Raw genomic sequence first — 23036 nt, 5'->3', positions numbered from 1 at the left:
CAAATATACAGCCATGTTCAGTTCTCCTTAAAGACATTTTGGTTTTTGATGAAACAATACAACACTGTCGCATTTTGAAATGTGAAACCAAAGGCTGCAAAATTGTGCAATTTTAATTACAGATGCTGAATTTACTAGCAATATGACCAAGAAGTCATATTTTACTAGAAGTTACAGTGATCTGAATTGTAAATCGATAGATGTCGTCTACGGATTAGAGTGAAACGAAAGGAAGTCTAAACAAGTATGTGTGGTCATAGATCAGACATTAACCTCAATGCTAACGACATTCTATACCAGCATTTCAATCAGCCCGATCATTCCATCGTTTCTATGATAGTTCGCATTATCGAAAAGATATACCATAACTCTAACAATCCTAATCTTTCAATGACTCTCCGTAGACAAAAAGAGGACTACTGGATTAGACAATTGGAAACTGCGACACCTTATGGTCGCAATGACAAAATTGATGGTCTAGTACTTCGTGTAACTCAGTGAATGTGATGAATATTTTCAACTCGACTCCTCGACGTAGACACAGTCATGGTAATCGTCATCATACATAACCTTCTCTGTATTATGTATCTATTAATGGCTTGTTGCCATTTATACAAAAGCCGTTCGGTATTCATCACATTCGCACGAAACTTTATTCATTACCCCTTTCAAAACGTCATTCTCTGTTCAATTTATGTTTGGAATCCACTGTTACAAACTCTCATTCAAACCAATACAAACTTGAAGCTATAATTTCGGATATTGCAAGTCACAGACTCTTCAGGCCAGAACACATTGGCAAAGATGAAAAAAAGAAAAGATCTTTCCTTAATCTTTCCTTTGCCAACAAAGGTATCGATGGCATCAACTTAGGCAATATCCTTCATCATAAATTAGTTCAATCGAAAATACCTACTTATTTCAAAGACCAGTCTGTACCAATAATTTCTTATACCTATACCAAACCTATTGCAACTAAAATTTTCAATTACAAACACGTTTTGCAGAATCTCGATATTGACGACTTCAAGTCTAAACCTCCTGATTGCACTTGTGCTAGTTCCCAATTCACATATAATCCTGCTGGCCACGTTATTACCGGTGACCTCAAAATTGTTAATAACACTTCTCTACGAAATGTGTTATCGAAAGGTCCGAAATATTTTGAGCCTAAATCCATCAATTGGAAATACAACTTTAAAATTTTGATGGATTCAGTTCAGGATTATGCCAGGCAATGGGCTAAGCGCGAGAAGGAAGACGTAGACACTCTTTCCGAATGGATTAAGGCAGTGATGTCGTTGATACAAATCAGAACTAAGAAACTAAATGGGTCTATCAATGCCCATGCTACGTCAATCTTTAAAGACCCAAATGTTGCAAAACACTTATCCTACCTCCATGACAAATATGTTGTTGTCCCCGCAGATAAAGTCCCAAACAACATCGTTTTTGTGTGTAAAACTCATTACATTAACTGCTTGATAAACGAATTAGGTATTGCAAATTCACTTGGAAACTCAACATATACCCTCACGACACTTACCAAAGAGGAAATCCTGGATAATCATAGGTCTGTTCTGTGTTCCTTTGGAATTTCAACCAAAGATGAAGAACTGGATATTCCATCACTGTTTTGGATACCTAAACTACGTAAGTGTCCTTACAAACAACGATATATTGCTGGGTCTTCAAAGTGCTCCACGAAACTTCTTTCTAAATTATTAACATCAATTTTATCAGCAATCAAAGACGGGCTTCAAAGTTATTGTGAAACTGCCTATTCTATAGGTGGCGTGAATCAGTTGTGGATACTTAAAAATTCCAAAGATCTTTTAGAGTACATACAATCTAACTCTCTTTCATCTTGTAACAGTATTAAAACATTTGACTTTTCTACTCTTTACACCAGTATTCCACATTCCAAACTAAGAGACAAATTGAAAAAGTTGGTATTGCTTTGCTTCATAAAAAAGAATGGCCGATGTCGATACAAATATCTTGTCTTAGGGAGGGATGAATCCTATTTTGTAAAGGATAACTCTGATTCAAACAAAGAATTCTCTGAAACTGATATTATCAAGATGCTTGATTTCTTGATTGACAACGTTTGGAGGACGTGTTTTTCAACAGACTGTCGGCATTCCAACGGGAACAAACTGTGCCCCTCTACTTGCCGACTTGTTTCTTTATTATTATGAGGCTGATTTCATGCAGGAAGAAAGATAAGAAGTTAGCAATATCTTTAAACTCTACTTTCTGCTATATAGATGATGTTCTTTCACTAAATAATTCAAAATTTGGTGACTATGTGGAACGCATCAATCCCATCGAGCTAGAGATAAAAGATACTACAGATACAGTTAAGTCGGCCTCATATCTTGACTTACATCTAGAAAATGACAATGAGGGTCGGTTGAAAACAAAACTTTACCACAAAAGAGATGATTTCAGCTTTCCAATTTTGAACTTTGCATTTCTTAGTAGCAACATTCCAGCAGCACCTGCATACGGGGTATACATCTCCCAATTGATACGATATTCCCGTGCTTGCATTTCCTATCATGATTTTCTACTTAGAGGGTTGCTGCTCACAAGGAAGCTATTAAACCAAGAGTGCCAAATGGTGAAGTTGAAATCATCCCTGCGCAAATTTTACGGACGCCATCACGAGTTGGTTGACCGTTACAAATAACCGTTTCACAAATGATATCGGATATGTTCCTTACATCGTAACTACAATCCCATTACCTTTCATGAATGTGACCTACCGAATTAGACTATTTACCGGATTTGTTATCACATAAGCAACACCACGGGTGCCACATGTGGAGCAGGATCTGCTTACCCGTCCGGAGCACCTGAGATCACCCCTAGTTCTTTGGTGGGGTTCGTGTTGTTTATTCTTTAGTTTTCTATGTTGTGTCATGTGTGCTGTTGTTTGTTAGTCTTTTTTTTTCATTTTTAGCTATGTCGTTGTCAGTTTGTTTTAGATTTATGAGTTTGACTGTCCCTTTGGTATCTTTCGTCCCTCTTTCTTAACTATTCTTATAGCATATCAAAGACATAAATAAATAAATAAATATATATATATATTTATTGCAATATTTTATTTTTTTATCATAAACAATGTTTTTGTGAAGCAATATTTCAATAATAAATAATTTACAACACACGAAAAAGCATTGATTTATGATAATCTGTTCAATCATACAGAACTGAATATTATGCAACCAATGTTAAGTTTTCGTCCAAGTAAAGTGGTTTTTATACATTTTCAAATACAATATAGTGGTAACTTTTGAATGAAAACGTAAACTATTTATAATGTACACAAAAAGATAGCATTAAAAGTAAAATCATCTTCATTTCAAGTGTTCTGTAAACGCTTCACATCTGATATTGAAAACGATGTCTTGCTATGCACAGTGTAAACGGGCGCTAGATTTAGTAGATATAAAACATTTTCATTTGAACGAGTTAACTGAATTTTAGAAAACGCATGTAATTCAAAAGTGTAGCAATTCAGATATTGCAGCATAGAGTACCAGGTAAAGGTTCATATATATATATATATATATATATATATATATATATATATATATATATATAAATAAGGAGATTTTGTATGATTGAAAATTAGACAGCTATCCACTAAAGTTCAAATAAAGTAGATGATAGCAGTTTAAGGTAACTACACGGCCTAAAGACTGGTGGACAAAAGTCTTTTGATAAGTTGAGTTCAACAAATATGTTGCTCAGTCATAAATAATCCCGATGACCAGGAAAACCAACAAAAACAAATTTACTACCTTTTATTTTAAGGCTAGTTGAAAATGTCAAAATCGTGGGAAATTATAGTTAAAGATGTTTTTAAAGATTTTAAATATGATTGATATTAAGTTTCATAGTTGGGAAATACACAAGGAAGTGTTGGTAGGACAAAAGGTTTATTATTTCCAATAAAAAGTTGGTCAAACTTTACAGGTCATGAACTAATTATAACGTGTAAAATAAACTAAATCACATTTGTTAAAAGGGAATTATAAAGACGGATATAAATCGAGGAATATGACTTTGAAAATATTTATGTGGATAAAACAATGCAAGCCATACATTTAACATAATTTTCACATGGCCTTGGCTGTTATGTTAGATAATTCTTTGCATACACATGCAATTTTTTAAGATTTATAGCAATGACAACACATGTATAATCTTACACTATTGTACTATACGAAACAAACACAATCCGAGTTTTTTACTCAGAGCATGGCCAAATTAGATGTTTTTCTATAAATAAAGTTTTAGAGACAATTTTGCAATATTTTTTTTTTAATTACATTTATTGGTAAATCAATATTTCAATAAGAAATAATTTACCACACATGAAAAACCATTGATGAAAACATTCAGTTCAATCGTATGTTGAAACTGAATATTTTACATCCAAGGTTAAAATTAAAATTGTTTTATATCTATTTCTGTATTGAATAAACTATCGTAGTAACTTTTAAATAAAAATGTAGTTTGTACATGTATATGATGCTAAAAAAAACTAGCATTAAAAACAAATCACCTTTATTTCAAGAGTTCCGTAGACGTTTTACATTTGACATATGTTTGAAGACGATGTTTTCGTACACTAGCTAAACAAACACAGGGTAAACGGGCTCTAACTTGGGTAGATGTAAGAGATTTTCATTTGAACGCGTTAACTTAATTTTGGTTAACGCACGTTATTCAAACGTTTGGGAATTCGAACACTTCAACATAAATCATCAGTTAAAGATTCTTTGAAAATTGCAAGGCCATTTAGTTTTATAAACTGTACTTTAATACACAATTTAACTACGATAGAGTATGCTATAGTTTAAATGTTAATAAAGCTCTTCACGTGTTTCGGCTCTTATTTACCATTGGTTAAATTTGTGCTTTTTAAGCATTGCCGATAAAGGTGAATCGAGAAAATCGTTTCGAACTCATATAATCTTTATAAAGTGTTATTTTTTTTTTTTTATATCTTTTTTTAGATAAACCTGTCGTTCGCACTGCATTAATGTGATATACATTCTAATACAGAAAATCTCCAGAAATCCACTTTCTCAATTTTTGCCAGGTTAAGTCATGATCATTACAGTCTTCTGGCCACTGTATAAATAATACATAGTTCCAAATATGAGTTAGCCCTTCAGGAATATCTTTTAAAGTTATGTCTTTAGATATGACTATGACATTTTCAATGTTTTGCATACTTATTTCGTGTTTCACTCTATCAATTTCAAACAGACAGTCTGGCGAGACTTTAAATATTGGAGTAAGTAAAAATATAACATGTCTACTGTTTTCTATGCTCTCTGCCTCTGCGTCATAAAATGACTCTCCGCCGTAAAAGTCGCGATCTTTTACGCATATTTTGAGTTTCCATTCGTTTTCTAGTTTTGGAATAAAGTATTTTTTTATCCAAGGTATGCAATCCCCGCCATATGAAACAAAAACGTCATATGTGTATTTTTTACCATATTTCTTTTCAACAATCTTTCGAAAAATGCGGTAAAAAAATATAGCTATGTTCCATCGTCTATTGTATAATAAAACTATCAAAGTCAAGATACAACTTGTTCCTAACAAAATGGAAGAGACAATCAGCCATATTGAATTTCTACAGTGGGAAAACAAACCATGCATGTTTTCATATGCTTCAAGTACGGTTATAACAGTTCCGTTTAGAAGTGTACACTTGTATGATCTGCTGTCTAGATTGACTTTTGTTTCTTGAATCCACTTGATAAAATCCAAATTGTCACAATTACATTCAAATGCATTGTCATCAAGAAGAAAATATAAACCATGTTTTAGGTTCATTGAATCCGCCCAAACACGAGTTTTATAATCCACTGTTGGTAGTAAGTTACTTTTAAGGTTAAGTACTTTGATATCATTTTGAGAAATGATCTCACTTGGAGTGGACTGAAACAAATTATTAAACAAAGATAATGATGATAGATGATCAATATTAATGAATAAATTTTCTGGTAAATTATTAAGACTATTATCTGACAAATCCAAAAGATTGAGGTACTTAAATTTTCTAAAAAGTGCTATAAATCTTTTGAAAAACATGTCATCTGAACTAGTATGCATTAAATAAAACAAACTAGCACTTCTCCACAAAAGATATTTTACATTTATAAAATTAGCAAGCTCTGTTGTGTACAATGTCAGGTGAAAATGACCATCTAAGACCAAAGTTTCAGTTTTGTATGAGGCGTTTCTTTCAAAAACTACAGCATTGTTTGTATAACTAAACGACACATCAAGGTAAGTCAAATTGCTTCCTCGACGTATAAAGAACAATCTAGAAATATCCTCACAGAGTAAATTACCCAAAACTAATTTTTCTAGAGAACGAGGCAAATAAATCACATTGTCAGACAAATCATAATCTTTTCCGTAATATTGTCGAAAATCATTTGCGTATAGCTTATATCGAACTGGAATATAAGAATAGTCAAATGTTTTCAATGCAACAGATTTGTTAAAAAATGTTTTTAACTCGTCCATATGTCTTCCATAAGCAAACGCAAACCTGTTTCCTTTAAAATATAAATGTTTTAAACACTCTGTTCGATCAAATGACAATAGCGAATTTTTATCAAAATCAACTATCCCGTTGTCTGATAAATCTAAAGTTTCTACACAAATAGTTTTCAAATATCTCATCATGCCTGTTGTGACTATTAATGAAAACGGATATTCATTGCTATTGAAAATGGGACAGTTAAGGCCTCGGAAATTCATAATTTCAATAGTCTTGCCTTCATATGGTGACAGTATGTTAAGAGCCTGTTTCAGATGCATGCATGATTCTTCAAAATGTATTTTGGTAATTTTAGGAAAGGGGACGAGAGCATTGTTTTCCACTTCCAAAAAATTTAAATGACATCTAGTCAGTTTCAATTCGTCAAGATTCGATGAAAAGTTTTCGAATGTATACCCTCGTAGATATTTTAAAAAACAAAATTCAAACGTTAATGATTTCAGATTTTTCAGCCCTTGAAATCCTATTCCGAAAATCGGATTTGGAGCCATATCTAATGCTAAGAATTCTAGCTTTTTTAAAACTGCAAAAGCTTGATCAGGATAATGGTATAAATCCAGGGTCGGTTGATTTAGAATATTTCGTCGTATGTCTAGATTATTCAAATTTTGCAACGACAAAAGCATTTCTGGTGTATAGACATATCTCAGGTTCAAAATGTTGTCAGTCATATTCAAAAACTTCAATCGGGTTAATCCATAAAATGCATGTTCCTCCATTATGTTAAGTTTATTTTTAGCCAACGATAAATTGTGTAATAAACTGTAATTTTCAAAAGAGTAATTACTGATACGAAGAATTTTGTTTCCACTAAGATCCAGAACAGTGATATCACGTGGGAGTGACTGTGGAACTTCGCTAAAACCTCTTTTACTACAGTCCGCAAACTTAACCCGTTCTGATAAATAATCATAAACTGTTATGTTACATTCTTGAGCATATACTGAATAAATTAAAATGAAAAAGCCCGGCACTATCTGATAAATATAATTATACATCCCAAGAAATGTGTTTTAACTAATATATCGTTATTATATCACCATTTATGCACGCACAAATAAAACAGAATCAATTTGTTTTTATGGTTTATATAAATTCAGATGTCAAAATTGTATCAGTCCTTATTCTTGGTAATAATTATCGTACACTATTTAATTTTAAATATCTATCTTAGCAAACCGACACTTTGCTATGCTGATTAACCAAATTGATAGCTTTTATAGGGATCTTTTATACGCTTTAACTAATATCATTGTATACTCTTTCTTCCGGGTAAATAAAAAAAAAAAATATGTAACCATCCAGGTGTAGAAAAATAATTATCATTCGTTGTCAAATTGACCGAACTCATATAATAGTAAAGTATATCAGAAATACGTATGTGTGTGTTAAGACACAACTGTGAACTTTGTATCATTTACAAAATAATCAAATAGTAAAGAAATTTAAAAAAAATATACTTGCAAATGTAATAATAGTACCATGATACTCAGAAATCGATATATTTCGATAAAATCGAAAAGAGATTACAAAAAGAAATAATACGACTACCTCGTATAATTTTATTTTTGAAACAATAAAAAAGTGTGTATTAACATGAGAAACACGACGAGTGCCAATCATGGAGCAGGATATGCTTATGTTTCAGGATCACCGAAGATTGTTTCCGGATTTTTTTGTGGGGTTCGTGTTGCTCAGTTGTTTTTAACATTCAATAAGTTGTGTTGCGATTGAAACTATTTGTTTTCAATTTGAGAATTGCTTTACCGTAGCAAGTAAACATTCTTACTTCATACCTCACCTCTAAAGAAAGCAGTTAATGTGTTGCTGCATTGCATAATTTTCGAATGTTAATTTCATTTAAAAACTATAGTTGCAATCATATGGTTCGAAAAGAAATAAATTGTCTTTTTAAATAACGAAATCAAAGCAAAACTGGCGTTTATTTGTTTTTTTGGTGGAAGAAAAAAGGGGGTGGATTAGCAATATCTCATATCCCAAAAGTGCAATCAATTCAATTCAAATGGCTAATTTGCTCCAAATGAAAGTCCCGTATACCACATTTTAATATGCCATATGTTTTGCATCCAATATCACATTTATACTAAAATTCTGGTCGAAATGAAAACAATAGTTTCCATCAATAACTTTATAACTGCATTATCAGATTTAACAGTTGATACTTTTATCGGTAGATATGAGTGTTCATATTGCCCTTTTCCTTATGTGTCAATAAAAATGCATATAGGTTAATTTTCCGGTTAAAATAGCCGTTCATATTTGTCTACTCTTCCAATTTTATGAAAAACTAGTATGCAGCTGTTTTCATTAGAACCATTAATAATATATGCACAAAAAGAAATGTCATAAGATGTTGAAACGTTTTCGTGATAAATTCATCACCATAACTTCATCACATGCTATCAGATAAACATTTTTAGTGTCAATATCAATATTTATTATCATAAAAACAAAAAACAAAAACCAAATAGACTCCACATATAATGTATATATTTCATATCCAAACAACCTCTGTCTTAAAATCATTATCTGCAATGTAACAAACTAAAACTGCTGTGTCTATTAAATAATATATTATATATCTTCTTTTTAATGTATATAACTATTATGCATACAAAAGTGTGTAACTTATTTTGTTTATGTGCAAATAAGAAAAAAAGAAATTTAATACAAAAAACAATATATATATATATTTTTTCTAAACCTGTGCATTTGTTATACAGATAATTATGTTTGAAAATCTTAATAGTAAACTTCTTTCTTTTTGAAATTACTGACATGGTATATTTTTTTATTTTTTTCCAAATATTGAAAATTGAATGTATAATACTAACAAATACTAACAACTGTATAAATATGATGTTTACTAATGTTAACGAGGCCGGGAAAAGGTACCGGTACTTGATGTTTTAAACTAACAAATGTACAGATTTCAATAAAATATGATAAATTTAAAAAAAAAAAAAAAAAAAAAATAAAACACTATCCAGTTACGATTATCTTCTCATGTTTTAATACCATAATTACGATTATCTTTTTTTCCGAGTTACGATTAACATCCCGAATTGTTCAACGGCAATTTTCAAAGCGCTTAGACATTTCCGGTGCACCGTTACGATTCAAATATGATGTAATGGTATAGAAAACACTTGCAGCTGAGTAATTATTGACAAAAACATGCTACAGTTTAGAAAAAATGACTGTAAAGATTTTATCTTTATCTGCCGTCGCCATATTAGGATAGTCGAAATTCCAATTACGGTTATCAGTTAAATACCAGTGTCAATTCTAGTTACTGAAATTGACACCTAGTAGTTTGACGGTAGCCATTACGACTAAATGTACATAAACAATATGTCTGTAATCTTGCTGACAATCGGTAGCGTCATAATTTTCTATTGCTTTATTCGAACTACTGTCGACCCTGGTTTTGGAATTATCAATTTTGTATGTTCTAGTATATTCCGCTGAATATCATTGATGGTATAAAGAAAAACAAACATTTATATGCAAGGAAAAGGAAACTCTGTATAGCTAAATTATTTTTATATCGAATGATACTGTCAGGAACAAAAAAGAAATACTGTCACAAAGCATTGACGAATAAGCTACCGAAACCCCACTTATTTATCAAATTAAGGCTTTAAAAACTCCAAAATTGGCCGCTAAACTTCCATGCATATTTCAAATAGTATTATATAATGAATATGAAATAATATGTCTTCATTGAATAAAAATAAAAATGTCACGCATAAAAATATATATATTACCCGACAGTACATCAACTATATAATGGACATTTTAATCGAACAATCACGCATAATACAAGACGCATTTGTCATACAATTCTAAGTTTAACCTTAAGTATCATGTTACTTTATTTAGTATAGGCCATAACTATTTATTACAATATTTGATAATAATTTGATATTGATACAATATTTCCTTTGATTCTTAGACATTAATCTGGGGTCACACATTCACGATTTTTACTGCTGTCCTTTTAAGGAGCATTCCCGATAAAATTTGTTAAAAGTATGTACAAGATCTTGCATTTGTAAATCATGGCTGTAAATTCAAACTTTTATCAAAATTTGTAAAAACATTTTTTTTATCACGACTACAATCAGATATTATTCAGCAAGCGTCCAAATTCAGCCGTTTCCATCCAAACTTGTCCCGATTATCCCGTTTATAAGCCGACTCTATTCCGATTTGCATTTTTCCCATGGTTAAAAACGACCGAATTCATCGCGACAGCGTCCCGATTCTGCCGAATGCGGCCCTTCAGACATTAGACAGTGACCAGATAGTAAACCGACGCTGACGGGAGATAGTAGTTAGAAAATTGTCGCCATATTTAGGAGGATCATGTTCTGTCGGAACGAAATCATATCAGTCTGTTGTACCGCATTGCAAACGGCTTATACTGGACTCAGTCGTATTGTGTTTCGTAATTGTCAATACTCAGACGAGAGTATTATTGCCGGAATTTCGTATTAATAATGGGACTGTTTTGGAACGGTTTCGTCAAAGACGGTTCGCATTCGGGATGCAATCTGGACTCAATTGGCAGACAACAGCAATGACAAATCTTTCCAAATCATGCCCGTTCCACAGGACACCGTCCAGAAAACACAGAACATTGGCAAGTAAATGTTTGAGTATTCAGTATTTGTTGGCAAGTCCGACATCGTTTATTACCCCATGACTTGCACCATCCTGTAGTTGAACAGCTTTTATTAGAAGAGACGGCAGTTTCACAAATAAGTCTTTTAAACTTGCTGGTCTCCGAAAAGCTAAGACAGGAGGATCGGGAAAGATTTTGGATATTTTTGGGTGATTGTCAATACTTTGCCAATTGGTACGAATCAAACGTGAAAGGTTAGTAAAGGCGGGATTGTATGTTAAAACAAATATAAATATTTTGCTGCGCCTCTTCTTTTTGTATAATAACTGTTAGCACGCGCAAACCCCTTATCTATGTCCAATTTCTTATAACCTCGTTTGATTAAAAATCCGCGAAGTTCCTGTAACCGCTGAGTGACAGCTTCCTCAAAGGAGCAAATCCGCTTTACTCTGAGAGCTTGACTATACGGGATACTTTTTGGACAGTGTTTGGGGTGACAGCTTTGGGGAGAAAGGTACTGATGCTTATCTGTAGGTTTACAGTAGAGGTCTGTTGATATGACACGGTCCTTTATAGATGTAGTTGTGTCTAAGAAAGATATCTTAGAATCGGATAATTCATATGTAAATTTATTTGACTGGTGGGCGTTGTTTGCATGTCTGACAAAAGCATCCAATTTTTGTTGGGTTTCAATATATTTCATGTCAACATCATCGATGAAACTGAACCAAGACAGAGGTTTGGATAAAGATGTTGAAATAATTTTTTTCTCTAATTTGCCCATGAAAATATTGGCGTAAGATGTTGCCATTTTCGTCCCCATCGCTGTCTTGTTTAGTTGAAGGTAATTCTCACCATTAAAGGTAAAATTGTTGCATTTCAGAACCAGAGTAAGCAGCTGGACTAAACATTCGGTAGGTGGTTCTAAAGTGTTGCGCGAGTCCCATATTTCCCTACACGATTGTATTCCGTCATCATGAGGTATGTTGGTATACAATAAGGTGACTTCTAAAGTGACAAGGAGGGTTTCCGGAGGAAGAGGGTTCATGGATTCCATTTTGCGAAGATAATCTGTAGTGTCTTGAATGTGAGAAGGAAGATTTTCTACATGAGATCTTAAATGAAAGTCTACAAATTTTGAGATTTTTTCAGTCGGGTGGCCGTATTTTAGGAAGATGAAACAATCGACCAGGCTTGGCGTTCTCTAGCTGGTTTCAAATATCCAATTGTATCCTCATCTATGTGACCGTCATTGTGCATGGTTTGTAACGCAGTAATAATTTTGGAACTAAACTCGGAACCCTACTTCCGAGTCATGTGGTAATAAACGATGTCTGACTTGCCAACAAATACTGAATACTCAAACATTTACTTGCCATTCCACTGGGTCTGTGTACACAATATTTTGTAATGTAACTTGCAAAACCCAGAATGTTGCAAATTGTCTACATTCTTTAGTGTCGATGTGGCATGCAGTATGTTGGCGAGACAGAACAGCCATTCAACAAACGCATGAATGGTCATCGTAGTGACTACACCTGCAAGCCCGACCTCCCCGTAAGTCGTCATTTTAAGATCACATGGGCACGCCAAGGTTGATTAAAAAAAAATTACCATCACCATCATAGATCACACCGAGGATTGGTCAAAGGCCGACAGACTTGCTCGGGAAAGTTTTTGAATAAGAAAGCTCAGGACAGTTTCCCCAGAGGGCATTAATGAAAAATCATAGAAGAGTCACTCATTTTCCCTACCATCACCAATTTCCTGCCATCACTTGTGTCCAGTAACTCCGGCTTTTGGATTTTGAATTATACTAGTTTTAATTACAGCTGGCAGAAATGTGTAAATACGCAGCAACGTTTTATTACTTAACCTTAGTAAAAAATTATAACTCTTTTTTCTTATCATCTAATTGCTATATATTTGGGATGTTTAAATACGCAGTCTCTGTTGCAATTGCTCTACCGTTGTCATATTTTAAATATTATACCAGCTTAGATCGGTCAGGACTGTTTATTGGGACTGTATTTCCACGCAGTTGTTTAAAATCTCAATTGTCACCACCTTTGGGAATTTAGAGTTGTGCCAGTTCACATCGTAAATAACTATTTTTATTTTGGCATATATTTGTAGTCTTTGCGCCGTGTTTGGAAATTTTAAAATTGTACCAGCGTTCGCTTAAATTGTATAAATTTCAAGATTTTGATAGAGTCTTTATTTGAGTTGACATGATTCATTTGACATCGTGCTATTACCGAGAAAGGATATCTATTATCCGAAATATCTAAAAATTGTGTTTTTCGGTGATGTTGTACCCTTTTAGACTTGTTATATATTATATTTTGTAGTGTACTGAATCAAAATTATGTGATCCATCGCCCCGTAAGATTTATCGTTGACTATTTATTCAGTCATAAACGTCTACATACGATATCACATTACATCCTTCTATACACTACGAAGTCGTATACACAAAGGCTTTTCCTTGACACATTAAGATTCTGTGATCAGGGATATTAATCAAGTCATCTGAAAAACAGTAGCGCATAACCTATCATGTTCTTTTTTTCTTTTTTTTTTTTTTTAATATTTATAGGTTTAATAACGAAGGAGAATGGCATATCGTTTGATATCAACCCGAGTTATTTAATTTTGATATGATGATAAATAATTTTTATTATATTAAATCATTAAGGTGGTATGGGAGTCTAAATTAAAAATGATAGAATTTGTCCTTACTTTGCCAAAACGTAGTATCTATTGATATATGTTCAAAAATATAATAAAAATAATAGGTCGCCGCGCATTTCCTTAAGCTTCAGGTTATGACAAAATGACACATTTTGTATGGAAAATACAGGAAAAACATCTGTATGTGATTAGAAGCTAAACTAAATGATAGAATTGTAAAATAAGATACGAGAAGATAGCTTTTTAAAAAATGCTTTTATAATATCAACAGAAAAGATAAGGTTACCGGTCGTTTTTTTTTCGGCTAAAATTCAAAATGGTAAAATTCCATGTAGATTCCTTTAGAAAATGCACTATTTCAAAGTTACCTCCCCTTAAAATGCAAATTCAAAAAAACATTGAAAATCAAGCTAAAATAATTCACACTTGTAAAAATATTATTATTTATAAGTTATAAGCTTATAAAGTTGTTCTTTTAAAAGCAAATTCACATTTATTAACAGTATTCCTGCATCAATTTTTGTTAATTTGATTGAAATCTTGACCTTAGATTCTCTGTTTTCACAATCCGAGATAGCGAAAGACACCTATACCACCTTAAATAACGAGAGCGATAATCAATTGTCACAAGTTGTTGAACCTCTTTCTCTTATGGTCAAAACTCTCAATGTGAAAAAAAAATCCGTGAAATGTTGATCTGGTTTTTTGCACAATCTGAAATGACGTCATATGTTCTTTTTTGTGTAAAGCTTCAATATTATACATACTAAGACTTTTTGTTCGCTTCAGAATGTAATAAAATTTTACAAAAAAAAAGATCGTCAGCTGAAATATGTGAGTGTCATATGGCAAAATTTGGAATAATTTACTAATTTGCATAGCGGCCATTTTGCCTTATCATGACGGCAGCCATTACAATATGATTATATACGCCCCTTAAATAAAAATGATAATAAGCCAATGTCTATGTCGAATGAACAATTTGTTCGCATATAGGTGAATTGTACATGTTTTTAGGCTTCTGTCCGTGTACAAATGGACATTGTCTACTCTTAAATCTTTCGGCCTTTTTAGTTTAAAAATCGGAAGCGTAACCATAGTATAATTGCTATATAAGATTATATAAAATGACGGAAAATCGTAAAATAGCAAGATTCAAAACAAAAATACATATGAAAGAAGATATTGTTCATCATCTGTTCACATTTAGGGAAACACCTTGTAGGTTAAATTTTAAAGTTAAATAACTTTTAACTGACCTGCCTTCTTAAGTTTTCGGCCAAATTCTTTTAAAAACATGATGAATTCAACCTTATTATTTCGTACAAAGTCAAATTTTAAGCATTTTCCCTTAGAATTACACATTTGTTTTGTAAATTTCCGCCAAAGGTAGTTTTATAAGGTACATTAACATCTGTATGTGATTAGAAGCTAAACTAAATGATAGAATTGTTAAATAAAATACGAGAAGATAGCTTTTAGAAAATGCTTTTATAATATCAACAGAAAAGATAAGGTTACCGATCGTTTTTTTTTCGGCTAAAATTCAAAATGGCAAAATTCCATGTAGATTCCTTTAGAAAATGCACTATTTCAAAGTTACCTCCCCTTAAAATGCAAATTCAAAATAACATTGAAAATCAAGCTAAAATAATTCACACTTGTAAAAATATTATTGTTTATAAGTTATAAGCTTATAAATTTGTTCTTTTAAAAGCAAATTCACATTTATTAACAGTATTCCTGCATCAATTTTTGTTAATTTGATTGAAATCTTGACCTTAGATTCTCTGTTTTCACAATCCGAGATAGCGAAAGACACCTATACCACCTTAAATAACGAGAGCGATAATCAATTGTCACAAGTTGTTGAACCTCTTTCTCTTATGGTCAAAACTCTCAATGTGAAAAAAAAACCGCGAAATGTTGATCTGGTTTTTTGCACAATATGAAATGACGTCATATGTTCTTTTTTTTGTGTAAAGCTTCAATATTATACATACTAAGACATTTTGTTCGCTTCAGAATGTAATAAAATTTGACAAAAAAAAGATCGTCACCTGAAATATGTGAGTGTCATATGGCAAAATTTGGAATAATTTACTAATTTGCATAGCGGCCATTTTGCCTTATCATGACGGCAGCCATTACAATATGATTATATAAGCCCCTTAAATAAAAATGATAATAAGCCAATGTCTATGTCGAATGAACAATTTGTTCGCATATAGGTGAATTATACATGTTTTTAGGCTTCTGTCCGTGTACAAATGGACATTGTCTACTCTGAAATCTTTCAACCTTTTTAGTTTAAAAATCGGAGGCGTAACCATAGTATAATTGCTATATAAGATCATATAAAATGACGGAAAATTGTAAAATAGCAAAATTTAAAACAGAAATACATATGCAAGAAGATATTATTCATGATCTGTTCACATTTAGGGAAACACCTTGTAGGTTAAATTTTAAAGTTAAATAACTTTTAACTGACCTGCCTTCTCAAGTTTTCGGCCAAATTCTTTTAAAAACATGATGAATTCAACCTTATTATTTCGTAAAAAGTCAAATTTTAAGCATTTTCCCTTAGAATTACACATTTTTTTTGTAAATTTCCGCCAAAGTAGTTTTAAAAGGTACATTAATTTTAGATACATGACGGAAAAGGACTGTATTATCCGAATATCGAAAATCAATTATATTTTCAGTCTTAAGCTAAGGAAAGTAATTTGATCAAAGGGGACAAAATCACGTGGTGCAAATCATTTGAATAAAGTACTTTTGATTTTGCCATGTTTTTTATACTTACTATTGAAGAAATGTTAGTTGCAAGCGATGAAATGTACATTGTCTCAGCATTTGAAAGTCATCATTGACCTAACAAATAACCAATGGAAATGCCGTAATATCGTCTTGTTATGCTAGATAAACCAATCAAAATAACTCAGATTTTCGTATCAGGTTTTTGTATCACACGCAGTGAAATATATATGTATGCAAGAAATACATAACAGGCAATAACCATAAGAGAAAAACATTGACTTACTAGGTTGACTCCACTATTTCATGGAAAGATAATTTAATTTTCACAAGATAAACTTTTTCACCTAAAAAGCATGGTATGAATAAATTTTAACTCGTAAAAGAAACTAAATAACATGTGTGGAAAAGGAATCATGAAACCTAATATAGGCCAAGGACATTAACACCAAAGAATTTTTGAGCCTTCCAGATTTTTAAATTTAGAAAAGTGTTCCTTTCAAATTTTTAAGAGACACCTGTCGTTCTATCTACTAGTAAATAAAAATTGTATCATACAATCTAATAAAGCAAATCATTGCATATCCACTTTCTCAATTTTTGCCATGTAAAATCATGATCATTACAGTCTTCTAGCAATTGTATGAATAACACCAATTCCAAATATGAGTAAGCCCTTCAGGTATACCTTTTAAAGTAATGTCTTTAGATATGACTATAATGTTTTCAATGTTCTGCATACTTATTTTATGTTTCACTCTATCAATTTCAAACAGACAGTCTTTCGAGACTTTAAATATTGGAGTAAGTAAAAATATAAAATGTCTACTGTTTTCTATGCTCTCTGTCTCTGCATCATAAAATGAGTGTCCGCCGTAAAAGTCGCGATCTTTTACGCATATTTTAAGCTTCCATTCGTCTTCTAGGTTTGTAATGAAGTAGTTTTTAATCCAAGTTATGCTACCCCCTCCACATGAAACAAAAACATCAAATCTGTAATTTTTACCGTATTTCTTTTCAACAATTGTTTGGAGTATGCGGTAAAACAATATAGCTATGTTCCATCGTCTACTATATATTACAAGTAGCAGAGTCATAATACAACCTGTTCCTATCAAAATGGAAGAAACCATCAGCCATCTTGAATTTCTACAGCCGGAAAACAAATCATGCATCTGTTCATATGCTTCGATAACGGTTATCACAGTTCCGTTTAAAAGTGTACATTTGTATGCTCTGGTATCAAGTTTTACTTTGGGTTCTTGTATCTACTTGATAAAATCCAAATTATCACAATTACATTCAAATGCATTGCCATCAAGAAGAAAATATAAGCCATGTTTTTGATTCATTGAATCCGCCCAAACACTTTGATAATTCACTGTTGGTAGTAAGTTATTGTACAGGTCTAGTGATTTCATATTATTATTAGATGTAATCTGACTTGGAATGGACTGAAATAAATTCTTAGACAGTGATAATTCTTAAAGATGACCTTTATTAATAAATACATTCTCTGGTAAAGTAAAGATACTATTTTTTGAAATATCTAAACGTTCGAGATTTCTAAGTTTTCGTAAAAGTGCTATGAATCGTTTGAGATTGTCATCTGGGGGATAACGCATCATAAACTGATCCAACCCAGCATTTCTCCACAATAAAGTTTTTACATTTATGAAATTAACTAGCTCTTTTTGGTGCAATGTCCAGTTTCAACTTGGTTTGTTGCGTTTACTTCAAACAGGACAGCATTATTTGAATAACCGAACGATATATCAAGATACGTTAAATTGCTTCCTTGACGTATATAAAATGGTCTACCAATATCTTTACAGATTATATTACTCATAGCTAATTTTTCTAAAGAACGTGGTAAATATACGTAACTGTTAGAAACATGATAGTCTTGTCCTTGGGGATAAAAATCTTTTTCTTTCAGCTTAAACCAAACTGGAATATAAGAATAGTCAAATATTTTCAATATAACAGATTTGTTACAAAATGATTTTAACTCTTCCATAAGCAAACGCAAACCTGTTTCCTTTGAGATATAAATGTTTTAAACACTCTGTTCAATCTAATGACAATAGCGAGTGTTCATCAGAATCAACTATCCTGTTGTCTGATAAATCTAAAGCTTCTACACAAGTCGTTTTCAGATATCTCATCATGTCACTAGTGATAGTTAACGCAAACGGATAATCTTTACTATTGAAGATAGGACAGTTAAAACCTCGAAAATTCAATATTTCCATAGTTTTGCCATTATATGGCGACAGCATGTTAAGAGCCCCCATCAGATGCATGCATGATTCTTCAAAATGTATTTTGGTAATATTAGGAAAAGGGACAAGAGCATTGTTTTCAACTTCCAAAAAAATTAAATGGCATCTAGTCAGTTTCAATTCGTCTAGATTCGATGAAAAGTTTTCGAATGTATATCCGCGAAGATATTTTAAAAAACAAAATTCAAACGTTAACGATTTCAGATTTTTCAGCCCTTGAAATCCTATTCCGAAAATCGGATTTGGAGCCATATCTAATGCTAAGAATTCTAGTTTTTTTAAAACGGCAAAAGCTTGATCAGGATAATGGTATAAATACAGGGTTGGTTGAATTGGAATATTTCGTCGTATGTCCAGATTAATTTAATTTTGCAACGGCAAAAGCTTTTGTGGTGTATAGACATATCTTAGGTTCAAAATATTTTCACTCATATTCAAAACCTTCAATCGGCTTAATCCATAAAATGCATGATCCTCAATAATGTGAAGTTTGTTTTTAGCCAACGATAAATTGTGCAATAAACTGTAATTTTCAAAAGAGTAATTACTGATATGACGAAGTTTATTTCCACTAAGATCCAGAACGGTGACATCACGTGGGAGTGCATGTGGAACTTCGCTAAAACCTCTTTTACTGCAGTCAGCTATTTTCACATGTTCTGATAAATGATCATTAACTGTAATGTTACAGTATTGAGTATATACTAAATTAAGTAACATGAAAAGGCCCGGCACTATCTGACAAATACAGTTATACATCCTTTCAATTTAAAAAAGGGGGAGATTCTATAGCATAGTGAATTGCTAAAAGGCAAAAAAAAATGTTTTAAGTTCATTAGACCACATTCATTCTGTGTCAGAAACCTATGCTGTGTCAACTATTTAATCACAATCCAAATTTAGAGCTGAATCCACCTTGAATGTTGTGTCCATACTTGCCCCAACCGTTCAGGGTTCAACCTATGCGGTCGTGTAAAGCTGCGCCCTGCGGAGCATCTGGTTTTTTTTTTATCAAATAAGTAAATTTTCTTTGTTAGCAGTTCCATAACTTGTGATAATAAAATGATTTTAACACAAATTTAAACTATTATTTCATGTGTTTTAATATAGATAACATAATTTATTAGTGATTTTATTTCTGGTCTCTTATGGACAGTTGTCTCATTGGCAATCATACCACATCTTCTTTATTACATTTAGGATGAAACTGGGCACTGTAGTTTTGCATTGGTAACATTCGATTTTTTCTTATGCTCATATTCAAACGTATGTAATTGCAGTATTAAAATAAATAGCTGAAGTACTCCGTATTTATATGAAAGATTCACGAGATTTGCCTTTGAACTTTTTTAATATGAAACCGTGAAACTTCGAATCAGCTCCCTCAAAGCAAATAATGATTTTACCGGTTATATATTTTATATATAAAACGTAGTTACTTATGTTTTGTTGCAAAGCAGTTATAATTTCAACATTATTTATTACCCTTTTATTTAAAACTAATAATTATTTTCTAATAAATTTTTTTTTAAAGTTGTTGGTTAAATTTGATAAAATATATCAATTTTTTCATTTGCTATTTTCTTTTCCGCCAATACGTAAGACAGCGGTCTAGTGAGGAATAGTGATCCAGAAATAGTATAATCAATTTGTCTCCTAAATGTTATTGCTGCTCAAGTTTTTTTTTTCTCTATCTCTTGAACGAAAAGGAGTAGGTCCGGTAAGGACCGATTTTGGCCTCAAATTTCAGGCTCATCTGACGAAAGATTTTGACCACTTTTTAAACACTTAAGTGTCTATTTCATTTGAATCAATTAGTTTATGTGAAAGATTTTAACTGATTTAGTCATTAAAAACGATCCATTTCAAGCTGAAATATGAAAAATCTACCAAATATGCAGAAAAATGTCACTTTTCGGATGGTTTTTGTCAAACATAAAAGTGGCCGCATCCGTGTTCATTCTCAACCTTTATATATGTTATGTATTATCATAAAATACAACTTACATTTCAATATTAAGGATGAACACAAATGTGGCCACTTTCGTTTTACACGAAAACGGTCTAAAATTTAACTAAAATGATAAAATTGTGAAGATTTCAGTAATTTAGCATGACTTAATGGTGCTAGTACCCGATATATGTGCATTGTATTGTAAAAAACAGCCCATATTTATGTAGCTGAAGTATTCTACTGTCCAATAAATAACTAAAAGTTTTTACAATCTGATAAAACTGCTATATTTTGGGGTCAAAAAGGGGTCTTACTGGACCTACTCCTTTCAAAAAAGGGAATTAACTTATTTTTCGAAATTACATCCAGATTAATTTGAGCATGAAATTTTTAATTGCTGGAATATGTAATATGATATACTTACCCTCAATACATCTGAAAATAGTTGTTTTCATAAGAAAGGACTGTTTTATCATGAAAATATTCATATGAAATATTTCTTTACAAATAGAACCTAAAAAAGGGGGAATTTCAGGGTAAATTAAAATGACTAATATTCCTCTATTGGCAACTTTTTCTGCAACATTTACCCAAGATTTTTTTGCAGCATTTTGTTGACAAAACATCCATAATTTTATATTTTATAGTCTTTTATGTGAGGATTTTTGCGTTTTTCGGTAAAATCAGATGTAAAAAATGACAAAAAACGGCAAAAATCATGCCGATTTTTGTGTTAGGTGGACTACCTTATGTACCAAAAAACTGTTTTTATTCGAAAAATTTGTCAGTTAGCAGTTTCAATGATCGAAATCTTCTCTTATACCCATGAAAATAACAAAAAATGATATGCTTTATCTCATTTTTACCATAAAATACAATGTTAGCCATTTCTCCTTGCTATACTAATATATACATATGATTTCACGTGGTTTCCATGGCAACCAGACTATTCAGATTTTTTTTTATTGATTTTTTTTAATTTGACTGTTAGTTTGGACCATTTCAACTTAAAAAAAAGTAATCGAAAAAAAAATAATCTGGCCAAAATTTTTCATATTTGGTCTATAATTACAGAGAATTGATGTTAAGTTTTGAATATTTAAAAATACCAAGCACGTTTTATCATTGATATCGTCGTGCGTTTTTTGATATTTGTGTATAAAAATGTCACACATTTAAAAAAAACCTTTTAGTAACTAATGAGTATCATGGCAAAGAATATATTGAAGCAAAATATCAGAAGAATAGATATTGGATTTTCTTTAAAAGTATTAATTCCGTACTGTCTGAACTCAGTGTTACACGGTTTGTTCGATTCAAACGCGTCAACGTCCGGTTTCATCCTAATCGGGGTTATACAGGGTGTAGTATATCAATATATACTACGTTTTGGCGAATTATTAACATATTCTATCATTTTTAATTTAGACTCCCATACCACTTTATTCAGATACGAAGTTGAAGATCGAGTAAGAGAGGAGAAAGCTACCAAAGGAATATTCAAACACACAAGTCAAAATCAAACTTACAAAGCCATGGCAAAACACGAAGCATGAACAAAAAATAACAGTATACAAATCACAACATTTAAATTGAAAGACTAAGAGACACAAACCCGACAAAAAAACGGGGATGACATCAGTTGCTCCAGACGTGTAAGCAGATCCTGCTCTATATGTAATACCCGTCATGTTGCTATTGTAATTATAAATCATTTAATAAGTCTAAATTTAGAAGATTAAATTTAAGAAAAAGATTACGCGTTTGTAGTAACGACATCTATCCCAATGGCATCCTTAAAATTTTCGAAGGGATGATTTCAACTTCGCCACCTGAAACTCTTGTTTTGATAACTGCCTTGTGAGCAGCAACTTTCAATCAAGGAAACCATGATGAAAAATCAAGCTCCGGAATATTGCATTAACTGAGCGATACATGCGCTGCTGGAACGTTGCTTCATGAAATGAAGTCAGTAATTCATTTCACTCTGTATCCCATACCCTTTTATGTATCGAAGGATTATTGAGACAAATTTTATAACTAAATATCACCAAGTTTAGATTATCTATGATGATTTATTTATTTTGCTCA

At 31.9% G+C, this 23036-nt stretch overlaps 1 protein-coding gene and 1 pseudogene across 1 annotated transcript; both read right to left on the bottom strand.

Moving 5' to 3' along the window:
- Positions 1-4814: 4814 nt before the first annotated feature.
- Positions 4815-7686, bottom strand: LOC143070594 (uncharacterized). Its single transcript, XM_076244833.1, has one exon. The coding sequence runs from the start codon at positions 7597-7599 to the stop codon at positions 5074-5076; it is 2526 nt and encodes an 841-aa protein (XP_076100948.1). The 5' UTR covers positions 7600-7686; the 3' UTR covers positions 4815-5073.
- Positions 7687-17267: 9581 nt separating this feature from the next.
- On the bottom strand, positions 17268-19750 carry LOC143071028 (toll-like receptor 4; annotated as a pseudogene).
- Positions 19751-23036: the final 3286 nt, after the last annotated feature.

The sequence above is a fragment of the Mytilus galloprovincialis genome, chromosome 4 (genome assembly GCF_965363235.1).
Source record: "Mytilus galloprovincialis chromosome 4, xbMytGall1.hap1.1, whole genome shotgun sequence".
Lineage (NCBI taxonomy): Eukaryota > Metazoa > Mollusca > Bivalvia > Mytilida > Mytilidae > Mytilus > Mytilus galloprovincialis.
This window is presented reverse-complemented; position numbering and strand designations above follow the sequence as displayed.